Here is a 13,232-nt window from a genome sequence, read left to right on the forward strand (position 1 = left end):
ATGCCAAAATTCCATTTGTCTTCATTATTACCTGCTGTACCTGCATACTAGCTTTCAGCAATTCATGCATGAGGACACCCAGATCCCTCTGCACTGAAGCATTCTGAAGTTTCTCTCCATTTAAATAATAAGTCGCCTTTTTATTCTTCTGACCAAAATGGATAACCTCACATTTATCCACATTAAACTCCATTTGCCAAATTTTGGCCCATTCACCTAACCTGTCTGTATCCATTTGTAAATTTCTTATTTCTTCATTGCAACTTACTTTCCCACCTATTTTGTTGTCATCTGCAAATTTAGCTATAGGACCTTCTATCCCTGAATGCAAGTCATTAATATAGATTGTAAATAGTTGTGGCCCAAGGACCTAACCCTGTGGCACCCCACTTATTATAGCTTGCCATCCAGAAAAAGACCCATTTATCCCAACTCTCTGTTTTCTGTTGGTTAGCCAATCCTCTATCTAAACTAATATATTACCCCTAACGCCATGTGATCTTATCTTTTTTATTAATCTTTTGTGTAGCACCTTATCAAAGGCCTTCTGGAAGTCCAGATGTACTACAGGATCTACAGGATCCCCATTATCCACTTTGCTTGTCACATCTTCAAAGAGTTCTAGCAAATTAGTCAAACATAATTTACTCTTCATAAAACCATGCTGACTCTGATGGATTGCATTTTGACTTTCAAAATGCTCCATTACTACTTCCTTAATAATGGATTCCAACAATTTCCCAACAACAGACGTTAAACTAACTGGTCTATAGTTTCCTACTTTCTGCCTCCCCGCCTTTTTAAATATTAGCGTTTTTTTCTAATCCACTGGAACTTTTCCAGAATCCAGGGAATTTTGGAATATTATAGCCAATGCATCCACTATCTCTGCTGCCACTTCCTTTAAGACCCTGGGATGTAGACCATCAGGCCCTGGAGACTTGTCACCCTTTAATCCCAATCATTTGCTCAGTACTTTTTCTCTAGTGATGGCGATTGTTCTAAGCTCCTCCTTCTCTATATCCTCTGCACTACCTGTTACTATTGGGGTGGTAGTAGTGTCCTCCAGCGTGAAAACTGAGGCAAAATATTGATTAAGCGTCTCTGCCATTTCTGCATTCCCCAGTCTCATCCTCCAAGGGATCAACATTCACTTTAGCTACTCTCTTTCCTTTTATGTACTTGTAGAACCTTTTGTTATCAGTTTTACATTTTGCACTAATTTTCTTTCATAATTTATCTTTGCTCTTTTTAGTATTTTTTTTAGTAACCCTTTGTTGAACTTTAAAAGTTTCCCAATCTTCTAGCCTGCCACTGACCTTTGCAATTTGCTGTGTCTTAGTTTTTGCTTTTATGTTATCTTTAACTTCTTTGCTTAACCATGGATGCTTTTTCCCCCTTTCACCATCTTTCATCCTCTTTGGAATATATTTTACTTGGGAGGAATTGAATATCTCCTTAAATATCTGCTATTGTTCATCAACTGTCCTATCTTGTAGTCTTCCTGCCCAGTCCACTAAGGCCAAATCTGCCTTCATGCCTATGTAGTTACCTTTGTTTAACTCCAGAACACTAGTGTTTAACTCCAGAACACTAGAACAGAACCGGTTGAGAAATTGATTAATAAGGCATGTAGGATCCTGGACTTTGTAAGTAGGGACGTAGTCAGGTGAAAAAATACTAAAGCAGCTTTCTGTTCCTGCCTACATGATAAATTAATCGTTTCTCAGCAAAATTCATTTTCGTCAAGATTGCTGTCAGTCTGGTATAACAGATACTTCCTGATTACAGTTACAACGGTGATACTATTGACTGCTAATGTAAACTAACATATTAAAATTGGTAAACAAAAACAGAATTACCTGGAAAAACTCAGGTCTGGCAGCATCAGCGGAGAAGAAAAGAGTTGACGTTTCGAGTCCTCATGATCCTTCAGCAGAAGGGTCATGAGGACTCGAAACGTCAACTCTTTTCTTCTCCGCCGATGCTGCCAGACCTGCTGAGTTTTTCCAGGTAATTCTGTTTTTGTTTTGGATTTCCAGCATCTGCAGTTTTTTTGGTTTTTTTTTAATATTAAAATTGGTGTTGAACAAACCTGAAATCTAGAGTGGAAAAATAGCACTTTGTCAAAATGCAAAATTGAACACACTGCCATATGGCTGTATGATACATCGATGTTATAACTGCACAACATTGTTTTAACTCCAAGAAGGTATAACTTGTGCAATAAAATCCTCTCTTTTTAGCCTTATACAGGCTTATGCAAAATTGCTGTTGGTGAATTTCTGAAAAAGATGGTTGGCAAGTTTTAGTTGTACAGTTCTGACATTGGATGACTCCAGTACCATGAAGAAACAAACTGAGCTATTATAGTACACTGTGTAGCCTCGTTCTGTTTTGTTTTGTAAAGGTGGAAGCTGATTCTGGTTACCCTGGTGGAAGGGCAAGGATTGTCCATAAAGAATCTGACATTATTACAGCATTTGCGATTAATAAAGTAAGTGAATTCATACTTTCATCAAAAAGTATCAGTTTAATCACTTCTGTGAATAAGGTAGTATGCTTTTCAAGTGAAAATTAATAAATACTGATTTTAAAATATTAATGTACTGTGCATCTAATAGAATTCTGTTTTCAGGGCAACAGCATTTTATAGTGCAGACAGCTCTATTTCTTTGCCTCAAGTCGTTGTATCAAAATTTGAGGTGATTCTGCTTTGTTAATTTTTAGGCTAATCGGAACTGTGTTGCTATAGCCACAAGTCATGATATCCAGGAGTTAGATGTGTCTGCTATCCTGGCTACCCAGATCTACACTTGGGTTGAAGATGAGTTTGAACTGGAATCAAAAGGGTATGTATAGTGAGAGCCAATTTGGTCTTTTGCTCTTTAATTGAGAAGACCATGCAGTTTGATATCGTCTTTATACAATAATTCAAATTCCTAAACTTCTGGTAGCATACCTAATCCTTCAGTGTTTGGTTTTACTTCAAGTTATTAATTTTCAATTATGTGGTCCTAAATAAGGCAGTTATCAGTATTACAAAATGGTGGCCAATCAGTGTTCACAGAGTGTAAAATCATTGTTTTCACTCAAGCTATTGTAAATATGCCTAGGTTTTGTTATATTGCCCTTCTAAAAATGTGAGATTTTTGATTTTTAAAGTATTTGTTTGTGTACACTTGGAGGTAATATGTTGAGACATATGACTGAAATAGCAAAGTTGTTGAAGCATCCAGAACTATAGATTTCTGCAGTTCCCGAACAGAATTGATCTCAACAATGCATAAAGGTATCTCCAGCCAATGAGGCTTTCACTCTTTGAACAAAAATATTTGGAAATATTAAGACAGAATATTTCTCAGAACTGATTCTGAAAAGCCCACTATTAATGACCCAGTTGCCTAACTAGCTGTGTGATAGATAACCTGTTGCCAAACATGATGGATACAATACTGATTAAAATAATTCTCCCAGTTTTCACCCAAAAGGTGTTTAAACACAGACAAACATGATTATGATTTTAAAAAAACACATGGCAAGGAAATTCTAACTGTTGGAAAGTGTGCACATGATGTTCTTTGGCAAAACTGTCTCTTATGCTCCCAATGGTAAAATGACCTGTCCACCAGAAGTGGAATACAAACAGAAAATGCTGGAAGAACTCAGTAGGTCAGGCAGCATCTGTTGAAAGATAAAAAGAGTTAACTTTTCGAGTCCGTATCACTCTTCTTCAGAGTCATAAGGACTTGAAACGTTAGCTCTATTTCTCTCTCCACAAATGCTGCCAGGCCTAGTGAGTTTCTCCAGCATTTTCTGTTTGCATTTCAGATTTCCAGCATCCATAGTATTTTGCTTTTATCTTGGAGACAAGTAGTTTTGTTAAGGGTAAGGTATGTTTAACCAATGAATTTGAATTTTTTGAGGAGATTCTTACACAAGAGGTTATTAACCTTTTGACTTAGATTGGAAATTGGTTGGGAGGTAGGAGACAGAGTGAGGATAAAGAGTAGTTTCTCTGAATGGTGAGAAGTAGCAAATGATGTTTCCCAGGAACCAGTTCTAGGGCTTCAACTTTTGACATTAATGACTGTAAATTGCTTTGCAAAGTTTAAAAGGTGTTATATGATTGCAGATGGATGCAAAGAGTATCAGGCATTTTGCCCACTTACTGAAATTGTCAAATGGAATTCAGTGTAGATAAATATGACCCTAGACCCTAGAAAGATTACTCAGAGTATTTACCAAATGGTGAGGAACTCAAAGTTGAAGTGCAGCATAGACATTTGGGAGACCAAGTACACAAGTTATTAAAAACTAGCAGTCTAGCACAAAAAAACAATCAAAGGCCATTGGAATATTGGCCTTTATCTGAAGAAGGTTGAAATGCAAAGCTTTTTTGTGGGGTAAGGGGTAAGTTATGCTTAAATTCTACGGAGCCTTAATCTGACCACATTTGGAGTATTACATTCAGTTTCAGGTAATGCGCCTCAGGGAGGATATGTTAGCCATGTGGATGCGGTGATTGCAATGTTGATCAACTGGAATGACCTTGGAGCTTTGTGGTTTAGAAGGTCATGGTGCATAAACTTCTACTCCATTAAGTTTAGAACATGGAGGGGTGCTCCAATTGAGTTATATAAAATGTCAAAAGGATTTAACAAAGTAATAAACTATACTCTAGGTTGATAATGCTTTGCAGTACTGAGGGAGTGCCAAAATGTTCCAGATGCCATCTTTTAGATGAGAGGTTAAAACCTCTCAGGTGTATGTTAGATCCCATGGCATTATTTAAAAAGGAGCAGGGAAGTTCTTCCATTGTTGTAACCAGCATTTATAACTCAACCAACATAACTAAAACCAATCATTTGGTAATTTAATTAATTGCTCTTATGGGAGTTTGTTACGCAAATTAATTATTGTATTTCCTACATTACAACAGAGTAAGTACTTCTGAAATGTACAATTAGTTATAAAGTGCTTTGGAATGTCCTCAAGTTGCAAAAGCTTCTATTTGAATGCAAGTCTTTCTTTGTTAACTTTCAGTTCATGCAGCAAATGTGACTCATAAAGGAATTGAAAGAAGTTATTACTCTTCCTGTTATGGGTTACAGAAAGACACAATTTTTCACGGGTAAAGATTTGTTTGGTAGGTGGAAGTTACAACGTGTTGTGCAGAGAAGTGGAGAAACCTTGTTTTGAGAGGGGCGGATCTCCAGTTCTGTGGAAGCTTACTTTGTACAGTGCCACTTTTTGCTTTTAAAAAATAATGTTGAGCCAGGATTGTAGAATTTATGTTTGAACCAAAGTAGTTGTTTTATCTGTTAAAAAGGAGCACAATGGCATTGTGGAATATTGATTCATCTGGCAGGTTGGTGGCAGGATTATAAAGCATTAATAGTAGCAGTGATGAAGTACTTTGTATGATGCTTTACTCTTAAGTGTTTTGCTACAACTATTAGCTAGAGTCAATTGCAATTAGATGCCTATCTGTTGGGTAAATGTGCAATGCTGGTTATGAAATATTTTATCACTGGTTTAGTTTTTTCCAATTTTTGTGTTTCCTTATAGATCAGATGAGTTTCTGGTGGTCCATGCTAGAGATGATTTTGGTGATTTGCAGTGCAGCACACCCTATACTCCCAGTGTTCCTGGCACCCCAATAAATATGCCATGGCTTGGCAGCATGCAGACTGGCCGAGGAGCATCTGTGGTGAGTGAGAACAATTCACGTTTTCTTATTAACTTTTCCACTTACTATGCCAACCATATTTCTTAAAGAAATTTTACCCCGGCTGTTGCTAATGTAAAATCAAATAATTGATAAAACGACAAATGAAGACCAAGGTTACCAACACAAGCAGGAACAACAGCAATCCACAGCTTCACAGGAGAGTGATCAGTCAAGAAGTGTAGATCGCAGGAGGCCATGCCTGGCATATAGGATAAACTTCCTCGATATGTTGGAATATTGTTACACCCATGCAGTTAAACCCATGGATTTATTGAAAATGGACACTTTCAAAATTAAAATAGAGAATGACAATCTGTTTGAAACAAGTTGGAGTTGAGAGGTCAGGTGATCCCCTTCTTGTCTGCCACTCGGCATAGACCTACTGAAGGCTGGACGTTAGACTGCTTGTCTGGGACAGGATGTTAAAATGCAAACAGTCTTTTGAGATGTTCCATTGAAAAGACATTTAAGATGCAACAATCTTTTCCTGTGGATTTAATGGCTGCAATTATCTAAATAACTGTAGAAACTAGTGCATAATGGTCCTATAGACCACTCAGCTGCATAATGGAATTCCACAGAATGGTCAAGGGGAAACCCATTCTATCACAAGATGTAGTAAATGGCTGAAACACAAACCTTATTATGTATCAATGCTTAAGTCGTAAGGGACCATTTGTGTGGACAATGGAAAGACGTACTGTGGTCACCTGCCAGAAACTCGGTTGTCATAAGGTACATTTATTACAAATTTTGAAAGCAGCCTCAGGTAGTCAGTCTGGGAGTCACGGAGACTCAGAAGAAAGAATATCCAGCCAAGCAAAGCAAGGACCCTGCCTAGAATCCACTAACAGGTACTACTTACCGATTTGAAAAACCAAGCCAGATCCTCGCTACAATGGCTCAACTGCACCTCAACTGGAGCAAAGCCAAAAAGCTGCTACTGCAAGTAGCAAGCCACTGCATATTCATTGACAGAAATATCCAACCTCCATTTCTTCAGTAAAAACCAAAAGGGGATCACAAGGCCTGCCACATTTCAAATTCCATCTTGAAAGACTCAAGTATAACGGTGAATTTTTGGATTTGTAAAAAAAATTAATGCATGCTATCTCATTTGTAATCACCTTTTCTTATATGTGTGAGTGAGAGAGAGAGAGAGAGGGAGGTGGGTTTTGTTATGATTACATTCAGGTGTTGTGAGATCAACATTTATTCTTTTCATGAACTTAAAAGAAAACCTGTCTTTTGTCTGGTCTTGAGAGTTACAGGACTCGAGGGGGTTAAAATACTTCTTTAAAACACACCTATCTGTAGTCAGCCGAAAGGTGGAAAAAGGGGAACCATCTTATCACCTCTCCCTTGTTCATAACAATATCAGACTCTTAGAATGTTCATGGAATCGTACCGTGTGGTGGCAGACATTTAGAACTTGTTGGTACAAAACCTTCTGACCATGTTTTACCACTGGCTGTCAAAACCACCAGCGCCCTCAACTCCTTTGCCTGTAGATCCTTGCAGGTGTCTGTTGAAAACATATTTGCAGGACCTCCCAGCTGGTGGCCCACAAATGCATATGAGTGCTGACTGAGGGCCAGATTACCAGGGAAGGCAATTATGTCAACTCTGCCTGTGATGACACAGACAAAATGAGCGGGCACTCAGTTTAGCAGTTCCAGCTGACTTCGCATGCATGTGACAACTAAGGCACCTGCAGATCATCCAAGCATATTCATCGACTGCCAGGTCTTCCACTCCATCAATGTGCAGCCGGTTTGTAACCCCAAAATGCTGCCATGATGCTTTTGACCTGCAGCAATCCACCCTCCCAAATCTCTTCGCATACTGAAGCAGGCTTTCCAGCTGGCTGCACAGGAACTAGGGGTACCCATTTAAAATGTATCTAATGACACCTGTGAGGAACCCAATCAATGGTGCCCAGCAGCAACTCAGTGAAAACCCTATGGTAACCAAATGTGTGATTCAGCAAGCTGTCGGCACGCTAAAGATGTGTTTCACAGGCCTGAATATATCTGGAGGTATTCTTCAGTATGCACCTGTCTGGGTTTCTCAAATGGCCTAGATCTGTAAATCTGTAGCAGCGACGTTTGGACCTGTAAGAGGAACAAGGTGCAGGGCCTCTTTGAAGGAGGAGGCACAATGTGATCTGGCCAATGTGCTAGCAGTGGAGCTGTTTTCTGCTGGGGTGCCCTCATTATTGCAAGGTTCACTTTGGTTCCACCACTCCTCCAATGTGCAAAACATCCCTCCCCCACCCCACCACACCCCCTTCACCCCAGCCAACTTTGACACTAACAGAAGGCAGTCCTATAACACCCTTGCAAGAGACACAAAAACAGATTGCAAACGTTTCTATAAATATGCAAATACGAAGAGATTAGTGAAAGTGAACATGGACCCATGAAAGGCAGCAACAGGTGAAACTATAATGGGGAGTAAGAAAATGGCAGAGATATCAGAGATACTAAATAAATATTCTCGAAGACACAGTAAACATTCTGGAAATGAGAATGAGAAACTGAAAGAAATCATTATAAGTAAAGAAATCACACTCAAGAAATTAATGGAACTAAGTGGCGACAAAATCCCCTGGACCTGACAATCTGCATCTTCGGATTTTAAAAGAGGCAGTTACAGAGATGGTGTCTCCATTGGTTTTGATCTTCCAGGATTCCTTAGACTCTAAAACAGTTCCCAAGGTTTGGAAGGTAGCAAACATAACACCCTTTTTAAGAAAGGGGAAAAAGAGAAAACGGGGAACTATAGGCCAGTTAGGCTAACATCAGCAGTGGGCAAAATGCTAGGATTGTTGTTAGGGTCATGGTAACAGGGCACTTAGAAAATCATAATCATGATTATCAGAGTTGACGTGGCTCTATGAAAGAGAAATCATGTTTGCCAAATCTGCCCTTAGTTTTTTTTGAGGGTTTACCTAGTAAGGGCAGTTAAGGAAATCCAGTAGATATAGCATATATGGATTTTCAAAAAGCATTCAGTAATGTTATGCAAGAGGTTATGATGCAGAATTAGGACCCTTGGGATTGGGAATACTATATTAGCATGGATGGATTAAGGACAAAAGTCAGCGTGTAGGAATAAATTAAACATTTTTCGGTTGGCAGGCTGTAACTGGGAAGTATCGCAAAGATCAGCACTTGGGCCTCAGCTATTTACAATCTGTATTAATGACTTTGATGAAGGGACTGAATGTAATGTATCCAAGTTTGCTGATGATACAAAGTTTGTGGGAAAATAAGTGATGAGGACGAGCAAAGAGGCTGCAGAGGGATATAGACATTATAGACATGTTGATGAGTGGACAAAAACATGACAGTAAAATGTGACAAAGTTTGAAGTTAATCACCTTGTTATGAAAAATTTTAAAAATCAATATTTTTTGAAAGGTGAGTGATTGGGAAATGTTTGTATTCAGAGGGCTCTGGATGCCCTTATACATGGATCTTAGAAAATTAGTGCACAGGTGCAGCAAGCAATTAGGAAGGCAAATAGTACGTTAGCTTTTATTACAAAGGATGTAAGAAGAAAGTGTCGTACTACAATTATACAGGGCATTAGTGAAGCCACACCTGAAGTACTGTCTGCTGCTCTGGTCACGTTAACTAAGCCTTAGAGGGAGTGCACTAGACTGGTGCCTGAGAAAAGGGAATTGTCCTTTAAGGAGAGGTTGAGTAACCCAAGCCTTTATTTCTTGTAGTTTAGAAGAATGGGAAGTGATCCAATTAAAGCATATAAACTTCTTAAAGGCCATGACAGGGTAGAAAATGAGAATATATTCCCCCTGACTGGGGTATCTAGAACACATGGTCACAGTTTCAGAGTAAGCAGTCAGCTATTTAGGACTGAGTTGTGGAGAAATTTCTTACTCAAAGTGTTGTTAGTCTCTGGAATTCTCTACTCCTGAGAACTGTGAATGTTCGGTTATTAAGCATATGTAAGACAGAGGTCGACAGATTTTTGGGTACGAAGGGAAGTAAGGGATATGGGAATAATGTTGGAAGATGGAGTTGAAGTAGATGATTAGGCATGATCTTGGTGTAAGGTATAGAGGAGGAGGTCAAAGGGTCAGATGGCCTACTACAGTTCCTATTTCTTATGTTCATATTTTCAATGGTAGAGGCAGGTTGCTCAGATTCTTGTTCTGATGGCTGATCAATTTCCTTTGGAGCCTGTGAGGGCTACACTGTCTTTGCATGATGCAGACTCAGCCATTAGAACACAAGGTAGCATGTTGGGGTATTGTCATTGGGAGGAACAACATGTGTGAAGTGAAACCACTTTGAGTGGAGTCCCTTTTGTCATTATCCCTCTCATGACCTACCCACACTTTTCCTACTTGCAGTGAGTTGGAGAACACTTTCCTGCAGATCAGTGGGACAATGGCTAAGGCTGGAGTATAATTCATGCAATTTAAGATGGCATTCCAATTGTGCAAGCCATTGGTGAAGGCCTGCATGCGATCTATTTAATGTTGCAAACGGGTGGTGCTTGAACAAGGACATCATTGCAAAGGCCTGTGACATCATGCCCCTTTTGCTTGAGAGTGTGCATGGTGCAGGTGGACTGCCTGCCAGTACATCACACATTCTATGCTGTTGCTCCAGAAGTATCCTATTCCTCCCAAGGTACAGCATCTGTATCCAGAGATTGGAGCATCCTGCGGCCTCTGACGCAGACTCTCCACTGTTGCCCCTGTCTCCACCATTTGCTTTTTCATTCTTATGATAAGTGAGTCACCATGTGAAATGGAACTGTCTTCCTTACTGTTCCCACCAAATCATGAGTATCAGAGCTGGTGCATGGTCTGCATGAGTCCTGTGATGGTGCATCCACAGTGGGTATAACCTCCTCTGAAGAGTCATCTTCCTCCTCCTGGCTTACCTCTGCAGGGTGCTTGAGAGCCCTGTGGAAAGTTAAAGATATGTACTAGAACTGTCAAAGTAATAATGTTTTAAGTGGTCAGTGTGCACATAATCATTTGTGTGGAACCCTATCAAATGCCTTTTGAAAATTCAAATATATTACATTCACTAGTTCCCCTTTATCTACACTGCTAGTTATATCTTCAAATGACTCTTAATCAAATTGTCAGATACAATTTCCCTTTCTAATGCCATGTTGACTTTACTTAATCATATTCTGATTTTCTATGTACCTTACTACTACTTTATAATGTATTCCAGCAGTTTCCTGATGACTAATGTAAGACTAATTGGCCTGTATTCCCTGTTATCTCTCTCCCTTCTTGAATAGTAATGTTACATTTCCAATCCATTGGACTGTTACAGAATTCAGAGAATTTTGGCAGGCCACAGCCAGTGCCCCCACTATCTTTGTAGCCACCTCTTTTAGAGCCCTAGGAAGTAGGCCATTAGGTCCAGGGGAATTGTTGGGTTTTAGTCCCATTAACTTCTCTGGTATCTTTTGTTTACTAATATTAATTACTTTAAATTCTTCACTGTCATTCAACCTTTGGTTCCCCAGTATTTCTGCTATTTTTTTTGTGTCTTCAGCTGTTAAAACTGGCACAAAGTATTTGTTTATCTCTGTCAGTTCCTTTTCCTTCCATTATAATTTCTACTGTCTGAGTCTCTACTTTCTTCCTTTTTACATTTTTGTAGAAGCTCTTAGAATCTTATATATTTCTTGCTAGTTTAATCTCACTCTCTTTTCTCACTTCTGTCAATTTTTTCTCACTCTCTTTTCATCAGATACTATCTTTAACCTCTTCAACACCAGCTGGACCACTTTTCCCATAGAGTTTTCATTTCCTTGTGGGATGTACACTCATGGAGAATTGTGAAATATTTCTTTAAATGTTTAGCAATGCTTATCTACTGTCATACCTTGTAATTAATTTCCTAATCTATTTTAGCCATCTCCCTCCTCAAACTTATGTTAAAAGCTTCATTTATGTTTAAGATTCTAGTTTCAGATCTAAAGATGTCAGTCCTAAACTCAGTGTGAAATTCCATCATATTATTATAACTCTTCCCCAGATAATTGCTTACTAAGAGCATACAAGTTAACACTCGTATTACACAAGCCAAAATATAAAATAGCATTTTTTTGGTTGGCTCCACAGTGTGTTGTTCCAGGAAGCTGCCTCAAGTGCATTTCATTAACTCGTCCTCCAAACTACTTCACACTTGATTTGTGCTGTCTAAGTGAAGATTATAGTTTCTCAATTATTGTATTACCTTTGTTACAAGCTCCTACTGCCCTTGTTATCTTATTTTTTTCCCATACTGGTTAGACTTCTCTTTCGAGCATAGGCCCTTCTTCAGTGCTATTCTTATGTCATTATTTATTATCAGAGCTGCTACTCATTTTTCGTTCCAGAGTACCCTGAAATGTTTAGTTCTCAACCTTGGTCACCATGCATGTCTCTCATGGCTGTTAGATCAAACCCATTTATCTTTATTTTTCCATTAATTTGTTCACCTTGTTACAAATGCTTTATGGATTCAGATAAGGTGCCTTCGTTTTAATTTTTTAACCATTTTTCCCTTATCTGAGCTTACTTTGCTGATGCCCTATTACCGTTATATTCTGTTCCTTCCTGTCACAGTGCTGATCTTTACCCAACTCGACACACTGTTCTGTGGCCTTGATTTTTTTCTTCCGATTTATAAATTCCCTCTCACCTGAACCCTTCACAGCCCCTTCGCCCTTTTTTTAGCTTAAAGCAATGGTTTCCAAAATGGGTTGCACCCCCAAATTGAGTCACAGCAAAAGCTCTTGTGATCACAAGTTCTCCCTCCTCCAAGACTTTGTTCCACACCCAGCCCAGGCAGTGTCCAGCCCTGATTTTGGGCCTGCATGTCTTGGGACTTTTTTCCTTTCTGAAGACTGTTTAAAAATATTGCCTGCACTGCTACAGGCACATACTGGCTCAAGCTGTTAGAGCTGTTGTGCCACCACTGGCTGACTGATTTGTGTGTGTGGTGGGGGGGCATTAGTTGGAGCTGCCCATATGAACCGGTGAGTAAATAACATGACATTTTCACAAAGTGCTTTAAGAAGTTGCTTGGTAGTACAGAATTTGAATGTTGCCGAAAAGAGAGATGCCAAAGCTGTTCATCTTGCGCTCATCAGGACTAAACACCTGAACACCAAATTTCAAATGACCTCAACAATTTGTACAAGAGCAAAAGGTGCTGGTTGGTCAGAAAGTCAATTCTGGTCAAGGCGTCGTCATGGAGAAAGTAACAGGGAATTATAGGCTCCCCAAGCTTCCAGGTAATTCAAAAAAGGCTCAAAGCTTGAATATATTCCCGTTGTTTCCAGAGAGTGGATTCCTGCATATGAATGAATGTTACTTCTAGCAAACGTAAATGAGACATCTTGATGACTCTGACTGTCTATGTTAAATTGGTTGTTGGTGTACCTATTAGCACACTCAGGATTGTTCAGCATGTGTTGCCCAATCGTGGAATCGCATCTAAAAGTACATGTC

General features: G+C 39.2%; 1 protein-coding gene across 4 annotated transcripts in view; it reads left to right on the top strand.

Moving 5' to 3' along the window:
• LOC121277398 (dmX-like protein 1) overlaps nucleotides 1–13,232 on the top strand; it is a 258,411-nt gene that overhangs the window by 213,216 nt on the left and 31,963 nt on the right. For all 4 annotated transcript variants that reach the window (XM_041186812.1, XM_041186814.1, XM_041186813.1 and 1 more), the window contains 3 exons: nucleotides 2,411–2,497; nucleotides 2,731–2,852; nucleotides 5,572–5,713. In XM_041186812.1, the coding sequence (XP_041042746.1) occupies nucleotides 2,411–2,497; nucleotides 2,731–2,852; nucleotides 5,572–5,713 (351 nt within the window). The remainder of the gene's footprint in view (nucleotides 1–2,410; nucleotides 2,498–2,730; nucleotides 2,853–5,571; nucleotides 5,714–13,232) is intronic.

Source organism: Carcharodon carcharias, chromosome 4, assembly GCF_017639515.1.
Source record: "Carcharodon carcharias isolate sCarCar2 chromosome 4, sCarCar2.pri, whole genome shotgun sequence".
Lineage (NCBI taxonomy): Eukaryota > Metazoa > Chordata > Chondrichthyes > Lamniformes > Lamnidae > Carcharodon > Carcharodon carcharias.